Below are 22351 nucleotides of genomic sequence, written 5' to 3'. Positions count from 1 at the left end.
GGAGCAGTTTGAAATGGACCCACAATGTCAATTGAAATACGGTTCCATGGTCCTTTTGGGTAAGATATTGGCGTTAAAGAAGCAGTACGTGGTGTGGCAGTTTCATAATGAGTTTGACAAGTAACACACGATTGAATGGCAAGTTCAACAGACGCATCCATCTTTGGCCACCAATAAAGTAAACGAAGGCGTTGTTTCGTACTCACGATTCCCTAGTGACTTTCATGGACCAACTCAATCAAGCGACATTGTAATGCAACAGGTACACCAACGCGGTTTCGAACATTATAAAATAGTAATAAGTCAGCAGACACATCTTTCTTATACTTGCAGGCCATCCATGTAAAATCCTGTGTCGTACAGTAGCAAACAACGGACACTCAGTACTTGCATTCTTTAATTCAGATAAAGAAACAGCATGTAGGTCAATAGCAATTAAGGCAATCATCGAAACGATCTTCATCCGTATCGGAATTAGGTAAAGGAATTCTAGACACGCAATCAGTAACTGTGTTGTCAATTCCTTTTTGAAATTGAATGTTAAACGTGTAAACCATTAGGCGCACAGCCCATCTACAAATACGCATACTTCAAAGGCTGAGGATCAGTGGGTAGAGTAAATTTACGTCCCCATAAGAACATACGCCATTTTTTAAAACCTAAACACACGCTAGGGCCTAGCTCCTCGATAGTAGAGTAACGGCGTTCACAATCAGATAATGGCCTGGACGCAAAAGCGATAGTATGTTCGCTATTGGTTCGTAATTTGAAGCATCTGTAGATACATACGTAGGCAATGTAGAATCGTAAGAAGCAAGAACAGGACTAGCAGCAATGAGTCCTTTTAGTTTCTTAAAACTGGCATCAGCAGATTGATCCCAAATAAAGTTTGTGCCATTACGTGCTAAGCGTCTTAAAAGTTTGGTGAGAGAACTAAAGTTAGGTACAAATCTTGAGTAATAAGTAGCAGTACCAAGGAAAGAACGAACAGCAGTAGCATCCTTGGGTGTAGGTGCAGCAATAATAGTCTGAACAAGGTCATCTTTAGGAGGAATTCCTGAGGCAGAAATCACATGACCAGAAAAGTTGATACTAGATTGACGTAATTTGCATTTGTCAAGGTTCAGTTGTAAGTTAACAGTTTCTAAGCGTTGTAACACTGTAGTAAGGTGTTCATCGTGTTCAGTTATATTACGGCCATAAATAGCAATATCGTCTAAAATACATTTAATACCAGGTAAGTTATTAAGCACAGACGATATTGATCTTTGGAAAAAGGAGCAGCAGAACAAAGTCCAAAGGGTAGAGATCGATAACTGTACATCCCTTCGTGTGTAATAAAACAAGTAAGATTTCGGCTAGAATCACCGAGCGACATTTGACGATAGGCATCCTTTAAATCAATAAAGAAAAGATTGATGCATCTTGAGATGTGTTACTGGTAGGTAGCAATTCCGTATCAATAATATTGCATCAATGTTTTGTAGTAACTTTACTGTCAGATATACAAATCTTCGCTAAATGCCCAATTTTACCACATTTCGAACATACTACAGTCCTTGCAGGGCAGACCGGGTCATTAGCAAGATGCTTAACGGAATTACATCGGAAGCAGGCAGTAGGTTTATTCTGAGTAGGAGGAGAATTTTCTTCTTAAATTTCTCTGGTTTTGTAACTGAAGGTCATTTAACATCAAAACGTGTCTTAGGTCGTGCACCACTTACAGAATCAACATCTCCGTGGAATGTCGAACCACTCAGCAGTTTTGATTTTCGTATACCAGCTTCAGTTGAACGAGCAATTGTTCATGGTTTTTGCAGGGTAAGGGAAAACCGCTATCAGTAAACGTTCACGAATACGTGGGACAACAGTTTTCTGTATCAACTGGTCGTCGATCATTTCTTCACTGAAGGCACCATAATCACATGTAGCTACAATTACAAACTGATCAACAGTCTCACCGGGCTGTTGGCTTCTGGAACGAAATAATTTGTAACGTTCTGCAACCAAATTCACTTGGGGTTGAAAATGGGTACGTAAGGCAAGCAAGGATTCTTGAAAGCTTTCACCAGGCACTGGTATGGTGTAATAATGCGTTGACCTTCTGTTCCAAGCGCATGAACAAGCAAAGTTTTATTCTTGCAATCAGGAAGGTTTTCGGCAGAAATAACGTCCATGTAGGCCTACCATAACCATGTAGTTCAGAAATATTCTCTCCCAGATTCTCCAATCAATGACAGGTTTTTCCTGGCGATTCTAAAAATGGTGTATTCTGTGACAGCGTAGGCAAAGGCATGGAAGTTTCATCAATCACCGTAAGTGGCGAAAACAAATCCCGATCGAACGGCGAACCAGGCGGGTTTTCCGAACGATATGGCGTAGAAGATGCCATGATTCCGTAGGTATTGGCAGCAAAAGAGTTTACCTCGTCGCAAAAATGTTGTACCGGTATCGTAGATGTCTGACATTGTAGCAGGCATAGTAGTAAATAATAAAAAAAACACAACGCATTATATTGTGAGTGAGTTAGATAGTTCATTGGCCAATCACGCTATTTTACCGACATTTCGCCTAATAGTTTGGATGCAGCTATGGCTGGTGTGGCCCCAGGCAGGGTAAGCTTACTCTTCCGGACACCTGTTACCACTGTTTGTCGTGTAGGCCTATTTTGAACACGAGGAGCAGTCCATTTGCTGCTTGCACTATTTTGCTTGAATACACTATTTTGCATATAACGTTTTTTAGGACTTCGAATTCTGTCTTATGGTTTGGATTGTTCGTTACTTGGTTTTATTTTATTTAGATGCATTTTACGTCCGCTTCCACCGAGGTGATATCGTAGACAAGCGCATTATATTTTCAGTCAAACATTTTCATAGCATATGGCGCAGACTACTTTTTTAACAATATATTCATACACAACAAAATAGTCCCGAGTAATAATGATTATACAGTTAATGGGAAATAACTCCAGTTAAAGACATGCATCCTTTAGGTACACAGCTGGATATAATAGAACCAAATTCAACTTTTGTAGAGACATTATAAGGAAGGGGAAACTTATGTTGGATGGGGCTCAACTCATCTTTATTGCATGAAACCAAATTGATTCATACATAACAAAATAGTCCCAAACAATAACGATTATACAGTTAAAGGGATCAAATAACTCCAATTAAAGACATGCATCCTTTAGGTACACAGCTGGGTATAATAGAACCAAATGCAACTTTTGTAGAGACATTATAAGGAAGGGCAAACTTATGTTGGAGGGGCTCAACTCATCTTTATTGCATAAGACTGAAACCAAATTGAAAAGCATAAAATATTCGTTTGGTCGCTAGTAAGACTTGCGCATTAAGATTGGCATGAAAGATCTTCTAGGCTTTGTTTTGATGCGAAACATCCCACTGAACCCGGTCTAATTAGAGTTACTTCCCCGGAAACGCCCGCGTTTTGTAAACAAGGGTTACCTCCCTTATACCACAAACTTGCGTTTCAATGCGTTTTTCTTATTTTGAGAAGAAAAGAGTAAATAAAATGGGTTATTTTATTATGTTTTACAGATCTTTGGTCAAGTCTTTGACAATTAACGTGTAATTGTGACTGTGATTTACACATTACTAACCAAATTTTCTTTAAAAAAAAATCAATTGTAACGTGACGTTTTGTTGATATCAGAAAACAATATAAATAATAAAAAAAGATTCGACTGATACCGGTTCCCGATAGCAGTTGGCTACATAGTTAACATAGTGTATCAATTAGGATAACTTATTGACTGGTACTCGTTCTTGGCATATATTAATTTTTGACAGTCCTAGAAGAGTTAGAACTCTTAATAGAATAATAAAAATGGCGTTGAGTGAAGAAAGGTTGAAAGAGATGGAGGAGGAGATGAACAGGTTAGTTCAGTTTCACAGCCTAGGCCTACTTTTATTTCGAATTCCAACTGTATTTTAAGAGTTAAGTGTTCTTTTTATAATACCGTATGTACAGGAACTCTTTTTTTTTTGTCCCATTAGAACACCAAGGAACTATTCCTTGGCTGACCCTGTAGGCTCCATTATGAGCCAGGAACTTTCTCGAATCTAGGACGTCCTGGCGAGTGAGCCTGTGGCTGTGGCTAAAACACTGAGCCATCCTTTCTCCTAAGGCAACTTGCGTCTTTAGGATACTTATTACCAGTATTGTTGTACATGTAATATATTTTGTTTATTTTTATAGATTTGAGTTGGAGATTGAAGGCCCGTCTGTTGATCAACGATTTATTCTGGGTTCGCGGACGTTTCAAGCTGTACAAGCCCAGTTAAAGACGATACGGGCTGGAGTCGAGGCAGATGACCAATCAGATACTCCAGCTACATTACCACTTTCAGGTTAGTTTAAATTTTCAACAATTTTCTGGGGGGGTTGGATGGCCGAACGGTTAGTTGGCCAGAACCTTATTCCCTCAGCCATCAATCATAAGGTCTGTCATTGAGTCAACTGGCATGGTTTTGATTCTTCGGTTGTACATGACAAGGAGTAGAGTCACCTTTTCAACCTCATAGGCTAAGCTTTTCTCCAAGTCCTCCGGTTTCCTCCCACTGCTAAAGACCCATACGCGCAAGCGAATTATTAAAATAAAATCGAACCATGTGTTAGTCCCAGAATGACCTGGTGTGTATCGAGTGGATGTTAAACCCCATTTCTCTCTTTATAAAATGTACATTACTCAAACTGATAATTTAATTTATAAATGTCTCTGTGCACCATGTGGAAAATAGCGAGGTTTATAATGCAGAAAACAAAACCAAAATTTAATTAAAAAGGATTTTGGTGGCTTTGAATTTTAAACAGGTTGTCCAAGCTCAGTTCTACCATCTTCATTCGTCCAGTTGGACCAGAACAGCAGGACATTAAACTCATTTCATTTCGTTTCCTATCTGAGTTCGAAGGAAATTGTACTAACCTTTATTATTGTATAAAGGATGTTTGAATATGAGTATGATAGTTTCCCAGTGTACATGTGCAAGAGCCACAAGTGTATAAGAAAGATGCAGAATGATTTTATTAAATTCAATTCAAGGATATATTTCTTTTAATTTCAGCCCTGATAGCTCCTCCCCCTCCACCTCCACTTGCATCCAACCTTACACAAGCTCCTAATGGACAGCCTCCAGTGCAGCCACCACCTCCTCCACCGAGACCAGCATTTGTTCCACCACAGTTGCGTAATCGCCCTCCTCCTCCTCCCCGTCCTCCAATGCCTTTACCAGCGAGACCTCCCATGCAGCATCAAGGTATGAGGTTTCAGGGACCAGGTGGACCAACAGGTGAAGGAGGACCCATGAATCAGGGCGGACCTATGGGACAAGGTGGTCCTATGGGACCTGGAGGACCAGGTGGGCCTATGGGACCAGGTGGGCCTATGGGACCAGGAGGGCCAATGGGACCAGGAGGGCCAATGGGTCCAGGAGGGCCAATGGGACCTGGAGGGCCAATGGGACCTGGAGGGCCAATGGGACCTGGAGGGCCAATGGGTCCTGGTGGGCCAATGGGCCAGGGAGGACCTATGGGCCCGGGTGGACCCATGCCATTTCAAGGAGGTCCTCAGATGATGGGAGGTCCACATGGACCAATGCATCCTCATATGGGAGGACCAGGCATGAGACCACCAATGATGAGGCCCTATATGCAACAAGGTTGGTCACAAGTTCCAGAGCCAACTCCAGCTGAAATAGAGAAACCAAAAGTAGTGTACTCAGCTGAACCTGTTAGGACAGTTCCTAAAAAGGAGAAGAAAAAGAAACAGAAAGTCGCAGAGACAGCAGAAGCTACTGCTAGCATGGATGTCGATCAGCCAACGGAGATGCCAGACATGGGAGGTTATGATATCGACGGGGAAGCCATGCCTTCTGTTCCCATGGCAACAGAAATGCCTGAAGGATTTGAACAAGAAATGACGACAAAGAAGGATAAAAAAGATAAAAAGAAGAAATATGTGAGAACAGCTGCTGGTACGACGTGGGAGGATCCAACATTAGCCGAGTGGGAATCAGGTCAGTACTCATAGACATTAAATATGTGTTGATGTAAAAAGTAAAAAGATAGATATTCGACATTGCATTAACATCAATAGCAGAATATATTGAAACTAAATGGAAAAACTAGATCTGTTTGTAAGTGCTGGTATTATCTGTTATTGAATTTGTTGGGGTTTTTTAGGATTTCCCTCTAATCAATCACATTTTTATTTATTAGGATTAGGTTTGACTCTGTAACAGTTTATTGCCCTGTTCATTATGTTTTGCTTCCCAACAATTACTGTCCTGTTTATTAGATTCTCTTCTCTAACCAATCACTTCCCGATTCACTCCTCAGCAATTCGCTGTGTTGTTGTGAAACAATAGTCTTGAAATGTTACTTATTTTATTACAGTTTATATTCATGTTGTAAATTTGGTAGAGTTTTGTATGTGTCGATACCATGGCTTGAAACCAGGACAATTGTTTCACTTGCTGGCCTTGACTGACTGTCAGCCATACTAAACTTAAGCTGTCTGTCTACATTTAGCTTCTCTCAAGAACAAACACTAATACGTGACTGACATTTTAAGTCCTAAATCGATGTTTTTAGTTGAAAACTATAAATATATTTCAAGAATTTTGAGAAGTATATATTCTGCTTTCGTTTAATAAAATTAATAAGGTTGAAGGGGCATTAGGTAAGATTAAATAAAGAGCTGACAGTTCTCACTATAATAGTTAAACAATAGATAATGTAAAGGGAATTTGCTGAAAATTTCAGTCAAATTGATTCACTCTGAGATATTAACGATTCAATTTCCGGCTAGTCTCGGTCGTCATTACTATCGTTGGTATGATAAACAAAGTGTTGATTATCCAATTTTGCGTTAAATTATCCATCACAAAATGTATTCAAATCCAGTAAAAATCACAGGCATCAAGAGTTCATTATGGTTTGGATAAGTTAATCAATATCTAATTAATAGCTTAGATAACATTTCAGGCGCAAAGAAAGATCTGCAATAGGCAGATTTAGCTCTTAAACATACATTATGCAAGAGCTAAATCTGTCTATTGCAGGTCTTTCTTTAGGCTTGAAATGTTATCTAAATTATTAATTAGACATTAATTATTTATCCAGACCATAATCAACTCTAGATGGCATCGCTAGCCTGCGATCTTTATTGGATTGTGAGCCGATTTACTGCATAATTTTCCTTCAAGATTTAACAATTAAATGGATAATCAAGACTATGCTGTTTATCGTAATGACTTTAGTAATGATGATCGAAGCTAGGCGGAAATTTCATTCGCTTAATTCTCGGTTCATAGTGGATCAATTTGAATGAAATTTTCAGCAAATTTCCTTTACATTATCTAGTTTGTAACTATTATAGTGAGAACTGCCAACTCATTATCGAATCTCCCATAATGTATTTTAAATAATATATGTTTAACCGTTAAACAACAAAAAATACAGTCATGTATCTTGAAATTACCTTATTTCAAAGAATGTAACACTAACCATAAAACACAAAAAGACCCCCAGCTATAATCTAATCTATATTATATTTTATACTATTTGAATGGCATTTAGTAATTGAACACATTAAGATAAACACAGTAGAATTAGGTCTGATTAAAATACAGTACTTGTTTATCCATGGAACTCTTGTGATTATCTTATATTATATTTTCTTTGCAGATGATTTTCGAATGTTTTGTGGTGATTTGGGTAATGAAGTTACCGATGAACATCTAGCTCGAGCGTTTTCTAAATTTCCGTCGTTTTTAAAAGCTAAAATAGTACGAGATAGACGATCGAATAAATCTAAAGGATATGGTTTCGTTAGTTTTAGTGATCCTGGGGATTTTACTCGTGCCATGAGAGAAATGAACGGTGAGTTGATTTTCTTATTTCACATTGTCTGTGTAATTTTTTTTGTCATAAGGCCTGCCTTAATATTACAGGTAGTATTCTCCTTCACACAAATTAATCTGTAAGATATTTAATACATAATTATCTGCCTTCATTTGGGATGTACAGGGCTGTCGGTAATTTTTCACAGTTGATTAGCAGCACTGCTAATCAAAAAGTCCAATTTTGCCAAATTTGATTAGCAAATTTAAAAATTGATTAGCAGTTTTTCAGTTTCAATGTAAATACCTAGATATTACTTTAATTCATAACAAATATGATTAGATTCCATTCTGACTATTCTTAGATTTTTTTAGCACTGCCACAAGTACTTGTGACAGTTTATAAATGTGATGTAGACATTTAGTTAGGTCTTATGTCTGAAGCCAATTCTTGACAGTGACTTCCGAAGCCCCACTCATTTTAATTGTTATTTTTTTGTTACGTTAGAAATCTTCGTTAGAAAACGATCTCGTCTGCTTTTTATCGTGTATTACTATTTTTGTTCAATCGGGCGCACCACGATTAACTAGACACACGCGATATAAACAATAATATTTTACGGGAATTTTTACTTTGATTTATCATTTTACAATACGTTAACATGTATTTATTTTTTTATATTTTATTTACAATACGTGCGATACACTGGAGTTATTTATTTCAAAATGAATATAATATAATTACTTGATGTCTCGCAACATGAGTGCGACTACTTGATTCCCTATTTCCGGTTTAATAGTCCCTATTCATAGAGTTATGTCCCTGTGTTATATAGTATTGTGTCTGGGTAGTTCGAGAAGAAAATGTCACACGGAGAATTCAGTTTTGTTTATAAAATTTTATTCAACATTTTATACACGTTGAAAGTGTTGAGTAAGCCTTCTAGTCTTCAAAATGTGGATTATTCTTGTGACAATATCCAAAATGACAGGCACATTAATGATTCGCAGTAACTGCGAATCAAAAACGTCAGATTTTAATTTTTGGTTAGCAACGGACGAAATATGTATCGCAAATTGCGCTGCGATACTGGTTGTCGGCAGCCCTGGGGATGTAACATTTTTTATTTTGCCGTTTAAAACGATTATTGTCCTGTCCAAAATCAGCAGTCACGGTGGCTAAGTGGGTAAGACGCTGGCTCGCTAGCCTGGAGGTCGGGTGTTCGATTCCTGCATTGGGCGAGAAAGTTCATCTTGATTTCCCGGCATGGTTTCCATCTTGTCAATGGTGCAGGGCGGAGGGCTTGACAAAGACAGCTGTCTAGTCGTTCGGATGGGACGAAAAACCGAGGTGCCATGTATACATTGACATACACGTAAAAGATCCCTAGACAGTTGGAATTCGATATAAGAGTAGGCCATAGTGCTGCTGCCCGAGCAAAATTTCCCACATAGCACATTGAATGGCATATGCCCTTCTTCATAAGCCCAGTCGGAGCAGAACAGTAGGATTTTAAACCCCATTTCATTTGATTTCTAGTTAAGGTGAGATGATTAGTAATTGGAATAACACATCACATTAACCAAATTTAACCCAGCAGTCTATACATCTCTAAATTGTAGATGACAGTGAGGGGGAGGGTGCAAATGGTTTAATTTGTCATACGGTTTCGATCCCCGCTTGTACATGAGTAAGGTCGTCTGGCCATCCTGCTGTGTAATCTCCTGGTCCTCCAATTTCTTCCCACATTTGATCATGAAGACCTGACCATGCAAGTGCTCATGGTTTAACTCAACCATGGAAATAGTTAACCATACATGTACCTGTATCAAACACATGGAATATGAAACACAACAATGTTTAAATTGAGTACACTGAATTTAAAACATTGTTTAAATATGGTCAGATGTAATTATATGATTTATTACAAATTAACAATTCATCATATCTTTGTAAATGTTAAACTGATATTCCATTAACTGTTTAGAGAGTCTTTCTAGTTTGTAAGGAATTCAAAAGAATTTTGAAATAGAAATATTTGAACATGGACTACATAAACCACCAGAATAGTTGGGTAAAAAGAGTTGCCTCCCTTACAATTAACAGAGTTAATTATCTGTTTCCCAACATCCAAATTCAGATATTTACCGAATACAAATATTGTTTATAGAAAAAACAGAATCAATTAAAGTCTAATTTAAAGGGACAATAACACTCTGGCTGGCTTGACAGCTCCAGAAAATAAAAAAATAGCCTTATTCTAAGTACTAGATGTGTTAGTGTCCTACCTGTTGTGTAAATTATCCATTAAATCCTATTTTACTTGTCCAAAGGGTTCAAAAATATTTTTAAATCCAAGTCACATTTGAAAAGCTTTACGTCAGGCTTTTCAAATCAATTAGTTGAATTTTTCCAATTTTTTAAATTAGGTGTGTTAAGATGAAATTTGTATCATCAATTAATTGGAATATTGTAAAATAGTACAATTTGTTGACCAGAATAAAGATTGGGACATATTATTCAGTTACAACAAGAGTGGTATTGAGGCTTTAAAAACTAAAGATAGGAATATGTTTTAATATGTATTATGATAATATAGCTAGGCCTACATGCACATGTCATAATACAACATTTTACACACAATTGTTCTAATGTGCATATGCTTTTAATGTGAAGGGGTGGGGGGATGAATGGTCGAATAGTTAGCATGTGCGCGCTGTATCATTAAGTCTGTCATTGAGTCAACTGGTGGGGTTTCAATTCCCCGGTGGTGCGTGACAAGGAGAAGAGTCACCTGTCCAACTTCGTGGGTTTCCTCCCACTGCTAAAGAACCCAACGTGCAACATTGTGTTAGCTCCGAAAAGACCTAGTTTGTGTTAATGTGTAATGGATCGACACGAGTATCAACAAAGAAGGCATAAAGTTTAAGTTGTTTGTTTTTCCTATTAACCCTATTTCTCACTTGTTTCTCTCACTATCTTTGGAACTGTGGTTGTCACGTGGACACACTAGAATAGAATGTCACAGATTACTAATTACTAATGTCAAAATTACAAGCTGTTCAAAACACCGCTGCGAGAATAATAAGTAAAACATCACGACGCTCTCATATAACACCTATTCTGAAGGAACTTCACTGGTTGCCAGTACATTTCAGAATAACGTTCAAAATCTTGTGTCTTGTGTTTAAATGCTTACATGGATCCAGCCCAGAATATCTGACTGAACTTTTACAAGTTTATGAACCATTAAGAAATCTTCGTTCCCAAGAACAGTGCCTTTTACACATAGTGAAATTCAAATTGCAATCCTTTGGTTATAAATCTTTTAGATGTTATGCACCAATCGTATGGAATTCCCTACCACACAGCATTAAAACGTCAAGTTCTCTTGAATTGTTTAAGACAAAATTGAAAACTCATTTATTTAATCTAGAATACGAGTGATCAAGCTAGTGTAAATAGTGTAAAGTGTACAGAGTGTCATGACTGCGCCTTGAGCATGTAATTTTGGATGGAATTGGCACTATATAAATATACATTATTATTATTAGATTCAATTTATAAAAATTTATAGTCACTTAGACAGCGTAAGATATATATTTAGAACCATTTAAATACAAATACAAATAAGGTCACTTTCTCTTAAATTTTATGATCACTTTTTAGTTGGAGTACCATCGCTGTCTTGACAGAATTATCACCTCCGCCCCCAAGTTTTGCACACCCTTGGGTCATCCTCAAACTCCACTTTACAGTTTACTCACCCACATGTCACATCCTCCACCCCCGCCCTTATATTGTGCACTTTACTCACCCTCATGTCACATTCTCCACCCTTATGTCACATTCTCCACCCTCATGTCACATCCTCCACCCCACCCTCAAATTGTACACTTTTCTCACCCTCATGTCACATCCTCCACCCCTACCCTCAAGTTGTACACTTTACTCACCCTCGCGTCACATAATCTACCCCACCCTCAAATTGTGCACTTTACTCACACTTGTGTCATCCTCTGCCCCCACCTTCAAATTGTACACTTTACTCAGACTTGTATCCCATACTCCACCCCCACCCTTAAATTGAGCACTTTAACCACCCGTATGTTACATCCTACACTCTCAAATTGTGCACTTAACTAACCTTGTGTCATCCACTGACCCACCCTCAAGTTGTGCACTTTACTCACCTTTAACCCCACAAATGAATGGAAGTTAACAAGAAATTAAACTCCTCTGTAGTGTAATTCATTTAAATCGATGCCAACATCACCATGTTTGTTGAATATCTATGGTTGTTTGTGTAAATATCACATATCCGGTACTGATCTAATACAAGATTAATAGAAAGCCTAAAAGAAGACCCACAATATGTCCAAATTCTTGGATTACATTTTCGACTGTGTGGGCATAGATCAACTGTGATCAACTAACGATAGTATTAGGATGACTGACATTTGAAGTTGTTTTTTTTTTAATTTTAAATTAATTCTTAGGTTTTTAAAATATTTACCACCCAAGCTGAATAAACAGAAAAGAAATGAAATATTTTTTTAGCAACCTACTTTTCTGCACTGACTTGGCTAATGATGACAGGGTTGTGTCATGAGTGAAATTTTCCAAATCGTCATCGAATTCCAAATGTTAAGTGTTCTTTTATGTGCACTGGACCAGGTTCTTTCGTCCCATCTGAAAAATTAGACTCTGTTCCTTTCTTGGCCATATGACTTGCTCCACTAAAAACCAGGGAACTTTCTAGGATAACACGGGGATCGAACCCTGAATCTCCTAGTTAGTGAGGCAGTCTTACTTAATGAGCCGACATGAGTCCCTTAAAGATACATTATGCGAGATTAGATAAAGAGCTGGTAGTTCTCACTGTAATAGTTAAAAACTACTTAATTTAATGGGAATATGCTGAAAATTTCAGACAAATTGATCCACCCTGATTCAAGTATTTACTCATTGATATTTGGGCCTAGCTTCGTTCATCATTACTAAAGTCTGTACGATCAAAAACATAGTCTCGATTATCCTCTTCATGATTAAATCAGGAATGGAAGTCGAATAAAAATTGAATAAAGATCGCAGAGTAGCGATGACATCGAGAGTTGATTATGGTCTGGATAAGTTAATTAATGTCTAATTAATAAATTAGATAACATTCAGGCCTAAAGAAAGACCTGCAATAAGTAGATTTAGCTCTTGCATAATGTATGTTTAACCAAAATACAAGGTTGCAAATAGGCCCCCTGTTACAGACACTGTAAGGCACAAGTTCAGGCTATGTCAGGCACATTTTAATGGTGTCTGTCATTTTTTCTGGCACAGATAATTGTTTATTGTATTTTAATGTTAAATTCGGGGGAGCCACTGTGGCTCAGTGAGTAAGACGCTGGCTCGCTAACCTGGAGGTCGGATGTTCGATACCTGCATTGGTTGAGAAAGTCCATCTAGATTTTCTGGCGTGGTTCCCCCTTGTCAGTGATGTAGGACGGGGGGCCTGACAAGGACAGCTGTCTAGTCATTCGGATGGTACAAAAAGGTCCTGTGTACACATTGGCGTGCACGTAAAAGATCCCTTGACAGTTGGAATTCGATACAAGATTAGGCATTAGTGCAGCTGTCCAGGCAAAATTTCCCTCATAAGACACTGTATGGCGTATGCCCGTCTACATTAGAGCAGTTCGGAGCGGAACAGTAGGATGTTAAACCCCATTTTATTTCATTTAATGTTAAATTCTTTGCAATTCTGATTTTATGAAATGAGAATTGAGAATGATATAGGTAAATTCTCCAACCACTCATTCTCTGCTAGTGATCAGTCAGTCTGCTAGTCAGTCAAATGCTCTGCTAGCCAGTCAAATAACTGAAACGAGAACCCTGCTATAATGTTATTACATGTTATGCTCAATTTCTCATACATGTAGTGACTCAGTGGCTCTCTAACCTGGAGGTCCCATGTTCTATCCCTATGTTTGCCCCGTAAGTTCATCAGAATTTTCCACGTGGTTCCCCCTTGTCAGTGTTGTCGGACAGCGGGCTTGACAAGGAACAGTGTATAGTCATTTGGATGGAACAAAAAACAGGTTCAGTGTACAATTTGTGTGAACGTAAATGTAAATGCTCCCTTGGCAGATGGAATTCAAAATAAGAGTTGGTCGTAGCGCCGCTGTCTGGGCAAAATTTCCCTCATAGCACACTGCATGACATGCATGTATGCCCGTCTTCATTAGCCCAGTTGGAGCAGAACAGTAGGACGTTAACTCCATTTTTATTTCCTTTTCCTTTTAGAATTGTAACATCATAAAAAATCAAAAAAAATCAACAACAAGCATGCCAAATTTTATCTGATATATTGGATAAAATGAATTATGTTGATCGTACGTGGATTGGCGTAATCTTACCGTTTTTATTTTAAGAACATCTCCCCACAAATAAAAATGACGTCAAGAAGATTTCCTGGTTATTAACCTCTTTTTTTTCTTGAAAATTGGTATACAGATTAATATAAAAGCTGATATTGAACCAACATTTTTCAGACTTTTCCTGATTAGTGTATATACATGTATATATATATTTATCCTGATTAGTATATATGCATGTATATATATATATATATCTATGTATAGTAGAATAGTTAATTAAAGCTGCTCTTTGGTAATATATAATTGAAATTAAAGATGGCAAAATAATACTACACATTTTTATGCTAATGTTTTCACCGCGATAGCGGCTCTTCAGGCATTTATTAAACAATAATTCAATTATTGTTTAATAAATGCCTGAAGAGCCGCTATCGCGGTGAAAATGTTAGCATAAAAATGTAGTTTTATTTTGCCATGTTCTAATTTATTTATATATATATATAAGGTTTAACCTGTTTAAACTCAGCTGATTAAATAACGATGCTCATAGCTTGATCCATGATATGAAAGACAGCTGTCTAGTTGTTCAGATGGGACAAAAACCGAGGTCCCGTGTACACATTGGTGTGCACGTAAAAGATCCCTTGACAAATTGGAATTCAATATAAGATTAGGCTGTAGTGCCGCTGTCCGTGCAAAATTTCCCTCATAGCACACTGTATGGAGTATGCTATTTTCATTAGCCCAGTTCGGAGCAGAACAGTAGGACGTTAAACCCCATTTCATTTCATTATCACGATAATATGATTGATCATTTAACTTTTGATTAAGAAAACGAAATGAAAATACCAAAGCCTGGATGTTGTTTAATCTTATTTCAATTTAAAGCAGACCCATCAATTTGGTTCACAGCAAATAAAGATGGTGGTTGTCTTGTTACCTAGGGAACAGCATATATAGATCAATGGAATTTTCCATTGTAAAAACTGAATGGAATTGAATCATTTTTAGACTGATATTATAAAGAGTCGACAGTTCCTATTAAAGGGGCTGTATGGGAGATTAGATAAAGAGTCGACAGTTCCTATTAAAGGGAAATTATGGGAGATTAGATAAAGAGTCGACAGTTCCTATTAAAGGGGCTGTATGGGAGATAAGATAAAGAGTTGACAGTTCTTGCTATAATAGTTAAAAAATAGATAACGTAAAGAGAATATGCTGAAAATTTCAGTCAAATTACTTCACTCTGAACCCCGAGATATTAGCTTTTGTATTATAGGCTAGCCTTGATCATCATTACTAAAGTCAGTACGATAAAAAACATAGTCTCGATTATCCATTTTTACGTTTAATTATTTTTCAAAAAATGTATTCAAATCCGCTAAATATCACAGGCTGGTGATGGCATCGAGAGTTGATTATGGTCTGCATAAGTTAATTAATGTCTAATTAATAATTTAGAACGACCTAAAATAGGCAGATTTACCTCTTGCATAATGTACATTTATGTTTAAAGGTTCAACGTTGACAGTGTTATAGTGTGCAAGTGATTCTAAATTCATGTATACACACTCTAAGGACAAATTACCATATATAGTACAGGTTTTGATTGTATTTTAATACTGTTCTGTGATATTTAGCACAATTTAGGATTTATTGCGTACATGTATTTTTTATTTTCAATCCCCGTGACAGATCTTCAGACTTTTCTAATTGAAGCTTACAGTATTTCTCCTTATGATGGATTAACATGTTTAAGTTCAAGAATAGAAAATAAATGTTTCTTTATACACTCGGGAAATCAAACTGTACTTTTTATTGGAGTAGATAAAAGATTGGAGAGAACTATACAAATTAATAAACTCTATGGAGAATAATGGCATTTGTTATATTTTTAAAGACTCAGTAGATCTGGTCGTTCTTTTATAATAGTCTTGATCACTAGGGATTTTAAATCTGTGTTGTGAAAAGGTCAGATTTAAATGCACATACCATGTAATTACGTTAAATCTGAAATAAGTTCTAAAGGGTCGACACAGATAAAAGATTTGATTCACAGATTTAAATAGTTTTCTGTTCTTTGCTTAGATAAATGAAATAAAAAGAATTTTAATGTCTTATTGTCCTTCTCCGACTATACACTGTCCCTTTGCAAGCCATCTTCCTGCATGACTGCGAAGGATGAACCATGCCAGCAACTCTCTTTGTTAACACGATAGCAAATTAGAACCAAATGTACACCGGACCTTGGTTTTTTGTGCCATCCGAAAGACTATACACTGTCCATTTGCAGACCCTATTCCTGCGTGACTGAGAAGGATGAACTATGCCAGCAAATCACGATGAACTCTCTTTGTTAACACAGGAATTAAACAAGGGATCCCCGCAGTTAGCAAGCCAACGTCTAACTCACTGAGTTTCTGTGCTGACAGAAATGACATTTCTTTTGGTAAATACACGGAAGGTAAAATTTATACCTCTTCATTTTACGCCAATAGAGGGAGTGATGGTGGGTCAACGTGTAGGGCACTGACTAACTAACCAGGTGGAGGTGTTGGCCCAGGGTTTACCAGCATGGATGAGGGGCCCAGTCTGATTCAATCACAGATCCTGTTTTATTTTGTTTTTTATTGTTCAAAATTTCATTTTACTTGGCTTTCTGATTACACTATTTTGCCTTATTACACTTATTTTGCCTATACCGTTTTTTTAGGACTTCGAATTTTGTCTAATGGTTTGGATTGTTCGTACTTGGTTTTATTTTATTATTACTACACTAGGATCTGGAAGAGTTGTTTTATGATCCATGTTGTGGATGATCTGAGGGATTAGCCAATGAAACGGTCCAGGTCAGCGCTGGTTAATCAAATGTCTGACGTTATAGGGTAAAAAGTCACTTGTTTGACCTCTGAAGCGACCATCCACTACATCTTCATGTAGTAGAAGCCATCGAAAGTATAAAAAAAAACGAAATGAAATATAGATCTGTATTTTAATCAGATTGGCAAGCGAATTATTGAAATAAAATTGAACAGATTATGTTAGTCCCGAAATGACCTAGTTTGTGTTGAATGAACGTTAAACCCATTTCTGTCTATCTGCCATTAAGCACATATCTGTCCACAAAACAGATGTAAGCTTTAATATAAATATAAGTTTCATAGAATATTTTATTACAATTATAAAAATCAACAAAATTGACACTTCTAGATTTATAATGATTAAGAAGAATTTTTTCTGATTAAGAAATGTGTTTATTATTTTGAAATAAAGATTACATGGAATTAAATAATTAAATAAATTATTCACTGTACAGGTACAGTTTTAGTATGGTATTCACTGGATATGTTAATCTTCACAGAGTAAATTAATTTACACTTTAAAGCTAAGTTCCCTGTTAAATAGTCAAGAAATAATGCACATTAAATAAACAGTTTGCTGTTAAATTATTTACTAATAAAACATTCACTGTAAATCAAAATCTGAACAGTTATTCACTGTGAAAGAGTTAAATGTTTGCTGTACACCAGAGCAGTTGTTCGCTGTGAAAGAGTTAAATTTTTACTGTATATCAGAGCATTTGTTCAGTGTGAAAGAGTTGAAAGTTCACTGTATATCAGAGCAGTTGTTCAGTGTGAAAGAGTTAAAAGTTTACAGTACATCAGAGCAGTTGTTCACTGTGAAAGAGTTAAATGTTTACTGTATATCAGAGCAGTTGTTCACTGAAAGAATTGAAAGTTCACTGTGCATCAGAGCAGTTGTTCAATGAAAGAATTAAAAGTTCACTGCACTGTTCATGTAAATGTGTATAGAAATAATTGGAAAAGATAAATTTTAATAAAACACTTGAAGCAACTTGTTCACTTTTGAAACAGTCTGTTGTTGAATAATGTTAAGTTTTATTTTGGATGATTGAGTTGTCAGTCGTTGATTTCAGATTTTCATAATCCCTTTAATGTCATGTTTGTTATTGATTTGAGATGTTCACTGATCAAATAAGAATTTCGAGGCATTAAGTTTTGACTTCTCTATTCAAATATAGGATGTTCACTTTTCAGGGGTTTTTTGGCTAAGCTGTTTGCCATTTTGAATTATAGGTTTGGATGATTCTGTTCCGTTTTTAGTCAAATCTCTGTCATATTTAAGATTAGTTTTTTTGGCGAAGTTGTTTGCCATTTTGAATTGACTAGGTCTGGATGATTCTGTTCAGTTGTTGGATATTTTTATTTGGCCAATTTTGTTAATCTGTCACTGTCTAGTATTTTCCTCATTAACCTCTCTGTAAAAAAGAAAATATACATTAACGTTTAATAACAAAAACAGTTATTTCGTATATATCAAATGGCTGAGAAAAAAACGAGTTTACTATTTAAAGTGGAATAATTCAAATCGTATTGAACAATATGGATCTATGACAACATCACTCCAAATTGCATCTCTGTCGTTCAAATAGTGCTGTGGGGTGGGTGTCTGAATGGTTAATGTGTGCACGTTGGATCAAAATGTCTGTCATTGAGTCAACTGGCGTGGGTTCGATTCCCCTCTTGTACGTGAGAAGGAGTAGGGTCACTCGTCGAACCTCGTGGGTTCTCTCCAGGTATTCTGTTTTCCTCCCGCTGCTGATGAGGACCCCTACGCTCAATCGCATTATTGAAATAAAATTGAAATGACCTAGTTTGTATCCATCCAGTGGATGTTAAACTCTCTCTCTCTCTCTCCCTCTCTCTCTCTCTCTCAAATAGTATTAACTTAGTACTTCAGTTTTAGAAAAGAATATTCCTATATCCTATATTCCATGGAGGATTGTTCTGAATGAAAGTATAAACTTATGAATGCCATCAGTTTAGCTTATAACACAACGTCAGCCTATCAGATTTTATCAAATTCTTGAGCAGTCCCCCAGATCTCACGCCAAACTTGACACTGTCCCCACCCCGGACACGCCATCTCCTGAACACACCCTTGATTAAATAGGAAGAAGTTCTAATGTATTTTGTCTTTTTACCATAAATATCTGAAGAAAAGATGATAGGGGAGAGAACTCTGCGTAAACGGGGACTGGCGCTCCATGCAGGTCGAAACCGTTTTCCTATAACACTCCATGATGAACCTAAAAATAACAAAAATAGAGTGGAATCAAAGATAAGTACCAGTACATGTAGTTCCTAGCTGAATATATAAAGATACTATGGAATTTAAAACCAATTTATTTTTAAATATGGCTCAGGGAGTAAGGCGCTTGCTAACTTATTAGGAGCTCCCTCCCAGGTTAGATACTATGGAATTTTGAAAATAATTTATATTTGATTTGAGAGACATGGTGGCTGATGGCTGAGGGAATAAGGCACAGGCAAACTAACCAAGGGTTGCCAGGTTTACTCGCTTGCCAAGTAAAATAGTCTAGACATTAAGATGGGGCGAAAAACCGAGGTACAAATGTAAAAGAACCCTTGGCCATTGGAATTTGATTAAAAGTAGCAGGATCACTTCTCACCGTGCAAGATCTCCATCATACCATACTACATGGTCATTAACCCCACCCCCACCCCCACCCCCACCCCCCTGTCGTACAGAAAAGTAGGATGTTAGACCTCATTTCATGTTTAAACGTGTGGGATCCACTATGACATGTTTTTATATGGGTTGAGTTTACACTTCTTCGTAAACATGTAGTATCAGTAGGTGATTCTGTATTTAGAGTAACATAGTGATTCAGTTTCCGAGCAAACATGTGGGTGTATTAATAAGAGGCCGCAATACTGCCAAAACCTGTTTGTTCCTGATCCTAACAAAATATAGGATGAACCAATTTATAAAGACAAATTCTGATTAACATACGGTGACATTGTGTTTTGTTATGTTTTTTATTCACACTATTAACTTCTGACATGTTCTCTGACTTAACTTACTGACCAGTGAAATAATCTGTATTGGTATACAGGGATCCGTTCTGAGGTTAATTATCGGAATTTCGAATATGAGTGTAATACTGATCGGTTATACATGTAGCTATTTGAACTAGATTGGCTGTAATTTATAAAACTTTTACCGGGAGTAAGACATTGTATTGATATGATGGCAAGGACTTTAGGTTAGATGGCAATGACTTTAGGTTGCAAGGACTTTAGGTTAGATTACAAATGTAATGGGATTTAATATGTGACTTTTCTGCACCAATCAGGATAATGAAGACGAATGTATGCAACAAGTAGGCTATGAGAGAAATTTTTGTCCAGGCAACAGAGCTACAGCCTGCTTTTTTTTTCAAATTCCAACTTTAAAGGGTTCTTATATGAGCTGAGTTTTTCAACCCATCCTAACTAATGAACAATGTCTCTTTCCATGCCTTCCATCCTGCACCACTGACCAGGGAAAAACAAGCCCGAAAATCTCAGGGAATTTTCTCAGCCAACACCGAGATCGAAATTCAAAATCTCCTGATCTGGAAACAGATCACTTAAAATTTTAATTTAACTTCGATCCGGAGTACAGCGTTAAACTTCATTTAATTTCCTCAAGTCGGCTGGATTTAAAATATAAATATTCAACTACCTGATGTAAATAAATATGTTGATGGATGACCTCTTGGATTATTACCGGCTCCATCATCTTTAGGCTTATCATTGTATGATTTTTGTGATGGGTACCCTGAGTTCGTACAACCAGCACCCCACCCACTACATTGGAAAAAACTCTGTCTTCTTTGACGAGGGAAAGCAGCACACGTGACCAGTGATATGAATATTACAATTAAAATAAAACTGTACACTGATAATCTACACAGCTTCATCAACATTCTGAAATAAACAAAAATATCATTAAACATAGATAGATAGAAACATTTGACCAAAGCAGCTAAGTTACCTGACCAGTTCATAAACAGCCCTAAAACATATTCTTTGCAATCTGATTAAAACACAGATCCTATTTCGTTTCGTTTTTTTTAGTTCAAAATTTTGTTTTACTACACTATTATCTGGAAGAGTTGTTATCATTGACATGTTCTGGATGATGTGAGGGATTAGCCATTTAAACGGTCATTTGGAGTGAGGTGCACGGAACTGTGGGTAATCCACGAGAGACATCAATGCTGAGTGATTAATCAAATGTCTGATGTCATAGGGTCAAAAGCCGTTCATATGACCTCTCACAGGACTTCTCAAAACAACTGGTCAGATCTTCATGTAGTGTAGGCCATCGACAGTATAAAATAATGAAATGAGATATAGATCTGTATTTGAATCAGATTGTAATCTTTGGAGACAGTTTTAACAATACAATCACCACAACCACCATCACACCTTGAATTAAATACATCTCCTGTATTTTGCTGTCTAGTCGGCCATATTTTCAAAATTATTACAATGATGATGAGAACAAGCAGGGCTTTTGATTTACACCGATAAGGTAAAACTTGTTCAAATTTAGGAGCCATAGGTGCTCCATCCAAATGTTTTCCGAGACAATTCTTTAGGAATTGTGAACGAGTTTCCCCTTATTAGGCGGGGTGCATGGCCGAATGGTTATAGTGTGTGCATGCTGTATCATAAGGTCTGTCTGAGTCAACTAGTGTGGTTTTGATTATCTGGTTGTACCTTAAACAACTCCTCTCTCTCTCTCTCTCTCTCCCCTCCCCCCCCTTGTCCTTGTCAGTTACATGTACATGTATACATGCATGTACAGTGTCCGGACATTAAGATAGTAAAAACCCTGAGGTCCTTTGTACATGTTTGTGTGCATGTAAACGAAGCCTTGTCAGTTAGAAGAGTAGATGTAAATACTGATGTCAACATTTCCCTCCTAGCACACTGTATGGCATATGCTCGTCTTTAGCCTGGTTGAGCCAAGGTGGTTAGATGGGTAAGGCGCTGGCTCGCTAGCCTGGATGTCGTGTGTTCGATCCCTGCATTGGCCGAGAAAGTTCATCCGGATTTTCCGACATGGTTTCCCCTTGTCAGTGATGCAGGACGGAGGGCCTGACAAGGACAGCTGTCTAGTCCTTCGGATGAGACGAAAAACTGAGGTCCCGTGTAAACATTGGAATGCACGTAAAAGATCCCTTGGCAGTTGGAATTCGATATAAGAGTACGCGATAGTGCAGCTGCCCG

General features: G+C 37.2%; 1 protein-coding gene across 1 annotated transcript in view; it reads left to right on the top strand.

Moving 5' to 3' along the window:
* The first annotated feature begins 3500 nt into the window (after nucleotides 1-3500).
* LOC126830988 (RNA-binding protein 42) overlaps nucleotides 3501-22351 on the top strand; it is a 41269-nt gene continuing 22418 nt past the window's right edge. Inside the window, exons 1-4 of the mRNA XM_050561598.2 lie at nucleotides 3501-3905; nucleotides 4228-4379; nucleotides 5094-6044; nucleotides 7717-7911. Coding sequence (XP_050417555.2) covers nucleotides 3856-3905; nucleotides 4228-4379; nucleotides 5094-6044; nucleotides 7717-7911 — 1348 coding nt within the window. The 5' untranslated portion in view covers nucleotides 3501-3855. The remainder of the gene's footprint in view (nucleotides 3906-4227; nucleotides 4380-5093; nucleotides 6045-7716; nucleotides 7912-22351) is intronic.

Source organism: Patella vulgata, chromosome 8 (assembly GCF_932274485.2).
Source record: "Patella vulgata chromosome 8, xgPatVulg1.2, whole genome shotgun sequence".
Lineage (NCBI taxonomy): Eukaryota > Metazoa > Mollusca > Gastropoda > Patellidae > Patella > Patella vulgata.
The sequence above is the reverse complement of the archived record's forward strand: the minus strand, read 5'-3'. Positions and strand labels throughout refer to the sequence as shown.